The 7536-nt window shown below is 33.1% G+C and overlaps 1 protein-coding gene across 1 annotated transcript in view; it reads left to right on the top strand.

Annotated features, from left to right (window-relative positions):
- The first annotated feature begins 2478 nt into the window (after nt 1-2478).
- The window catches only part of LOC107882742, a 7553-nt gene continuing 2495 nt past the window's right edge, over nt 2479-7536 (top strand). The window contains exons 1-3 of the mRNA XM_016801579.1: nt 2479-2551; nt 4764-4816; nt 5221-5410. Of these exons, the coding sequence (XP_016657068.1) occupies nt 2479-2551; nt 4764-4816; nt 5221-5410 (316 nt within the window). The remainder of the gene's footprint in view (nt 2552-4763; nt 4817-5220; nt 5411-7536) is intronic.

Below are 7536 nucleotides of genomic sequence, written 5' to 3'. Positions count from 1 at the left end.
GAAGATCCCGATAAATTTTGGACGTATCTTAAACATTTAGAAAGTGGGCAATTTAGTGAACTTGCTTCATTTTGTTTAAGCGTTATGTCTCTTCCCCATTCCAATGCACAATGTGAAAGAATTTTTAGTAAGATGAATAGAATTAAAACTAAGTCAAGAAATAGATTAATTACTTCAACTGTTTCCGCAACCTTAATGACCAGTGAATGTATAAAAGAACATGGTAGAGGTATTTGCGTCGATTTTGTGCCATCCAAAGAAATGTTTGATAGAATGTGTTCAAATAACTTATATCCTAAGACTGATTTAATCGATACATACGATTTTATACTTAAAGATTAAATATGAATAATAATTAATAATAAATATAAATATATAATATAATAATAAAAATATGTTGTTTTCTATGAATAATGATAATGTAATAATAATAACGATAATGTACGATAATGTACGATAATTTAATGATAATCCGTGTACGATAATATACGATAATTTCATAAGTTGTGTACGATTTTCGGCTACTTAAAATCTGGCAACACTGCTCTCACCCCTCCGGTCTCGCGTCCCAACGTTGGCAACACCGCTCGGCACCTCCGCGGCGTTTCGCGCCTTCGAAGTGTCGGGCGGCTGGCACGGCCTAGTCATTTTGCGTACACGCACCTGGCACAACCCGTCCGGTCACCCGAAAACGCTCCCTGTTCTGACGACGCACGCACGTGTTTTTGTTCCTCCGTCTTGCTGCCGCGACCATCGGTCTTGAGGCTCAGCAACGGGAACCAACCGTCGACTCTAGTCAGCAGTAATATCGTTCAGGCGACCCGCAACGCGCACCTTTCACCCTCCGTGATTCACGCGATACCGGCTTCGCCTAATATTGTGTTCAATTATTCTTGCAAAATAAATTCCAAACCATTTACCTAAGTCGTGTTTATTTATTACGTTGGCCCTCGACGCGTACTCACGCAAACCTTTCGTCGAGCGCCACAGTAGTATTTATAACGACCCGTAGAATATTGGCGCTATCATTGTTATCATTATCTTATCATTTAATTTCAAGGTTACATTTTTGGTGAATTCTGGTGATTTTTCAAAATTTTATCTGGTGAAATTTATATTATTGACCTGGCGACACTGGGGTGCGGGATGCTCTCTCGTGGGCCGCAGTATACGCCCGTCGTGTATAGCTGCTCCGATTTAAATCAATGCGTTTTTAATTCGACGGAAAACGCTGCGGAATAAGCGTGTATAGCCCCGGCCATAAAGACCATATTTTCAAATTAATGAAAATGTTTGTACCACTTAAGGGTTTTTTTTACAAATGAGTTAGCTACTAAATATTCCTGGACTTGCGTCAGACAACATGCTCAACTTCAAACACTCGAGATTATTCAAATAATGAAAGATTGTTTTTATATTATTAGTTTTTTTTTACATTTAAATCTGCAGTACCTATCTATTAAATGTATTAATATTTAATACCTATTTTTATTACTTTTTATTCAGGCATAGATATGACGGCCATTAATGACGGCTGGAGGCTGGCCGATCTCCTCACAATCACCCGATGGTTGTTCAAATTTTGATTTCAGAAATTAATTAAAAATCGAATAATAGTACGATAGACTTGAAACGTTCACCATTGGATTACACACGTCCAAGCTACCATCTCTGCTAGTTTTGTGTAAAAATATCAAAAACCCCGTATGCACTGAGCTGACGGCTGGAGTCTGGCCGATCTCGCCGCAATCACCCAGTAGTTGTGCAAATTTTGATTTCAAAAATTAATTAAAAATCGAATAATAGTACGACCGACTCGAATCGAATACCATTAGATTACACAAGTACCCAGCTACCATCCCTGCTATTTTCGTGTAAAAATATCAAAAACCCCGTAGGCACTGAGCTGACGGCTGGAGTCTGGCCGAACGCCCTACAAACACCCGGGAGGTTGTACAACTTGTCTACACAAGTACAAGTGTGATCACTTAGGTACTTAGAAATCGGACTAAAGATGTTCAATAAATCACAATTGTACATAGGTCCGAAATCTGTAAGACCTATATTTAACGAGATATGCATATGTAAATATTTTAAAAATCTGTTAGATATTAAATACGAAGACTATGCCAACGGACTGTACCCGGTATTGCCGATTTTTACAGATTCCATTTATTTAAAAATTAATTAAAAATTGAATAATAGTTCGATCAACTCGAATCGTATACCATTAGATTACACAAGTACCCAGCTACCCTCCCTGCTAGTTTCATGTAAAAATATCAAAAACCCTGTATGCACTGAGCTTACAGCTGGAGTCTGGCCGATCTTTTCTTCCAATAGAAAAAAAAAAAAAAAGAAACTCACCCAGTACATAATATAACCCTCGACATGCTCCCTAGCCTAACCTAACATAACCCACCATACTGCTGATCATTTTTGCCACTCGACCAACAAAGACCACACACAACTGCAAATATGGAAGAGTACAAAGAATTTTTGGAGAGCGAATACGGAGCAAGCGTTCAACGGATGATTTCAAATAATGAACGTAGGCTCATAATTGACCTATCGCAAATTAGTAATCATCTTCCGAACAAAAAATAGTCATTGTTACAACAATTCCGTGAAGAGGAGGTGCTGTTGAAGCTGGCCCTCAAAAAATTGGTAGAATCCATGGACCATGAGTATGCAAATCGGTACGAAGAGTTTTTTGTTGGCTTTGAGGCAGTCATTATGTCACACCTAGGGCTTTGAGAAGTTGTTATTTAAATAAATTAGTAAACGTCGAAGGAATTGTCTCGCGGTGTAGTGTCGTTCGCTCGAAATTAGTTAAAAGTGTTTCTATACGTCCAACAACCCGACAAACAAAAATCGTTCGTTCGGCGGTGTACCCTAAAGTGAAGGACTGGACAAATCGCCTCAATGACGTCTTTTATTTTTATTTTTTAAATACCTAAATTATACATATTAATTTGGGGTATTGAATTTGTAATCATTTTCCTGTTCACTTAGTCCTTTTTGGTTGGGCAAGCATACTTGTTTTGATTCTTAGACTTATTTTTTAATCATATTCTCAAATTTACTCAGCCATATTTTAATAATTTAATTACATTAATTTGATTAGATTAATTTTTATCATTTTATCATAATTCCTTTAGCTTCAATTTAGTAATTTGTAATTGATTTAAAGGGTACACAAAAAAGGAAACCTATTCAGCCTATTGAGAAAAAACAATTTTTACGGTTTTTTACGGTTTGTACCTTCTACCAAGTTCATCAATAAAAGCAAATCAATGTGAATCAAATATGTTTTTAATACCAACTACCTCATCTACAGCGCCTTCAGTTAATCTTTCAGCCACTTCTTGGACGAATAATGGAATGAACAATAACGCAATTATTGATCATACTACTTTGATTAATGATAATATTAATTCTTTGTATGAAAAGTTACAAAAATGGGTGTTAGATTTTCATGTTTCTCATAATTGTGCGAATGCCCTTTTGTCAATACTAAGATCGGGAAGGATTAAAACTTCCTAAAGACGCAAGAACTCTAACTAACACTCCTAAAATGGGTGATCACAAAATTGTTAGTATTTATCCGGGCTCATATATACATCTTGGTGTACCTATATGATTTCTAAGATTTTGTCTTTGTATCTTTGTGATATTGATTACAATATTACAATGCAATTAAGTGTTAATATTGATGGCTTACCAATAACTTCCAGCTCAAAATCTAGTTTTTGGCCTATATTTTGTATCTTTTATAAACTTACCAAAGTTGTTAAACACTGTAATACAAGTAGTGTTTTATCATGGTAAATTTAAAAAACCTTCCAGCCATGAGCTTTTGAATCCATTTATAACTGAAGTGAAAACAATTTTAAATAACGATTTATCATGGTCAATTTAAAAAACCTTCCAGCCATGAGTTTTTGAATCCATTTATAACTGAAATGAAAACAATTTTAAATAACGGTTTATCTATTAACAATAAGCTATTCAAATTTGAAGTGTCTCAAATTGTGTGTGATTCTCCTGCAAAGAGTTTTGTATTGAATGTTAAAATTTCAATGCATATCATGGATGTAATTCATGTATAGTAGAAGGAACATTTTTAAATGATCGAATGGCTTTTCTAGACATTAATGCACCATTAAGAACAAAAGAAACTTTTCGAAATAAACGAAATAAATTTAACAAAAATTTTACATTGATAACATTGTCCCTGAACCTCAACCCCAATTAATTAAAACGACTTGCCATGAGACCCAATTTGGGAGCTCACTAAACTTCCATTGACTGCCATGAGATTCAATTCTGGATCATAGGCGTTACGGTTTATTTTGTTTGATATCTCGTTTTAAGTCTCATTTTTCAAGACATTAGTACCAGAATCGTATTCTACAGTGTAGCCACTATCAGTTGGTATCAACAGCACTCTTATAATATTTTTCCCGCTCGAGTTATAGCATTTTATATTTACGTCTCCATAGTGATATGAATTAATGATTATTTTTCATTTGATAAGTTTTGATAATAAATATATCTATATTTTATTGTTACTATTTGAACTACATATTTATGTTATTTAGTATCTACGTAATTATTAATTTGTTATTAACTTTATTATGTGACATTATTTAATTTAATTTAAATTAATTTGTTGAGTTATTTTGTGTTTGTAATGGGCCTGACAGACAAATAAATCGATAATATTTTAGTCAACTAAGATTACGATTTTTCTGATTTAGATTCTGATTCTGAAATAGACGATTCAGACGTTGATCCTGATTTTATCAGTCAGGTAAATATTATTTCAGGTTATTATTGTCAGGTAACTATTGAATATAATATTATAGTAATCTATATATTATATTAGATAAAATAATTAATTATACATAAAATATAATAATAAATTATAAATTTGTTAAGACTTATAAATGTTTATTTCATTTTATTTTATTATTTTTTAGATACAACTTTAGAATTGTCATCAGTTGATAATAATGATAACATAATATTTCAAACACCTGTACGAAAGCCTAGAGAACGACCAAAATAAACTCCAGCTGTATTTCCCTCAACTTCTCGAGTGCTGATGATGGTAAAATAAACAATTATACGTTTAATCCTGATGATGAAAATATAGGACTAAATACAGACTTGATCGATGTTTTGTTAGAGGGTACCCCATTTGATTTTTTTAAGTTGATAGTAGATGACAAAATTATTCTAAAAATATTCGAAGAAACTAATTTATATGCACAACAAAAATTAAGTTTGTCACAATATTCAACTAACAGCAGATTATCTAAATGGACCAACACTAATCTAGAAGAGATGCACAATTGGTTGAGATTAATTTTGTGGATGGGTTTGGTTCAACTGCCAGAAATTAGTTTGTATGGAGTAATTCCCCGTTATTTTCTAACAATTTTGGAAAAATTATGAGCTGAAACAGATTTCAAATTTTTTCAAAAATAATCCGTTATACTAACGAAACAAGTGATAAAAATAATATATTATACAAATTGGGAACAATTATACAAACGGTTACCATTAGAGACTTCCCTCTTTGTCGAATTACGTGATTGCCGGTAATTGATAACCACTTCTCAAAATTGAAACACGAGTACCGGGAAGCGGATACCAGTCCAAAAAGTAGTCATGTTATCCGGTGACTGAGAAAAATCGGTTACCGGTTTTAAGCCCTGTTTTTATCTTTAAAATATATCTTCGTAATTATACCATTTTTCCCCTGGATTCCTATTTTTCTATTTATAAATATAGATACAAAGTTCTTCGTAAATATACCCTTTTTTTCTGATTTTTTCTGATATTTTCTATTGTCTACTTTAAACCAAAGACCCGGGAGACTACCCACCAGGGGAAATGGAATTATTTCATTGGCAGTTCCCTTGCGCTAGTTCAAATATTATACCTAGTCGGAATAAGAGCGCCACACGGGTCTCTGTTTTATAGTTAAGGATTCTTTTTATGTAAAGTCAATAGATAGTCCTTGAAAGTATTTTGATATGGGAGTGGTAAATGCAAAAATATTTTTCACTTATAGTACACTTGTAACAAATAAAAAGATGACATGATTTCTATCAAGTTTTTAGCTGTAGGTGAACTTTCACAATCCATAGATTTTGTCAATATTTCTTAAGTGTTATTAAAGCATCATATTTTTATTCAATAACTGAAAAAGGTTTATCATGTGATGTCCAACGTGTTGAAGAAAAGTTCTTTACTCTGAGAACTATATTACTTGGATAACATTTTTTTTGCTCTTCTAAAAAAATTGCCGTCAGTTTTCTTGCTCTCATAAAAGAAATAAGTACTTGCATATTTTTTTAGAGATACAAAAAATGTTTTATACTAATGCATTTGTCACACGTATCAACTACTACCTAATCCAGAACATGTGAAAAACACCAAACATATAAAACATGTCTATTCTTATCTTGTACATATGAACGAAGACCTGAGTACTTCCCCTACATTGACGCAGCACCACCATATGTTTGTGCACATAAGTTATTTATCCAGTCTAAATAATATTTAACGCAAATATTGTATAGAAATCAAACATACCTTTGCCAGTTGCATCATTTGTAGATTCTAAAGTCATAAGTCTTTCTTTTATTTCACCAAATTCATCCACAAAACGCTTGCTTTTTTTCACTTTTTATTAATATTTGAGAACGAACAATATCACTCATAACTAAAAGCATTGTGTTTTGACTGTTATTAGATAAATAAGTCAATCGATTTTTTTTCTCGGCAGTTTCAATTTTAGCGATATGAGAAGAAAGTAATGCCTTATGTTTAGCAAAAAGCTTAATTTCAAGAAGGTTTCCTCGATTATTAGATAGCCAAGGTTCATCAAGACCTCTAAAAGTAACACTTCTAATGATTATTTTTACAATCTCTCTATTTTCAGCAACTTTGGTATTATAATCTTGTAAAGATTTTATATCTATACCCGCCGCGGAATAAGATCATGACTGGGCGCCGACCGTTTTGCGTCCGTTTCCCGTAGCTGGTTTTTAATAGGTTCCCCGAAATATCTGTTAACGAATATACATTTATACAGCGCTGTTGCAAATAATAACGGCATTGTTTTATAAACACGTACACGACTGTTGTCGCGTGAGCTCCCGGTATGCAAAACTTCCGCGACATTAGTCGTGGTGATATCAAACTATTAATGTACAATCTATAGTTACTGTCGTAAAGGTTTAACTTCTATGACCTGTGCCTGCACAGAATTTTCTTTGTTTCTGTGATGCGTGCATAATTGGTAAACAACACTTAAACAATGGTAACATTGGTAACAATGGTAACATTTAAGTTTAGTACAACGAACACAACAGCTGTAGGAGAAATAATACAAGTTGACCAATTGAAACGATCTCTATTAGGGGTTCAAAATATTTTTTATTAATTAAAGACGATTATTCACATTATAGAATAGTATGTTTTATAAAACATATAACATAAAACTTACTATAGTCGGGG

The sequence above is a fragment of the Acyrthosiphon pisum genome, chromosome X, assembly GCF_005508785.2.
Source record: "Acyrthosiphon pisum isolate AL4f chromosome X, pea_aphid_22Mar2018_4r6ur, whole genome shotgun sequence".
NCBI lineage: Eukaryota > Metazoa > Arthropoda > Insecta > Hemiptera > Aphididae > Acyrthosiphon > Acyrthosiphon pisum.
The sequence above is the reverse complement of the archived record's forward strand: the minus strand, read 5'-3'. Positions and strand labels throughout refer to the sequence as shown.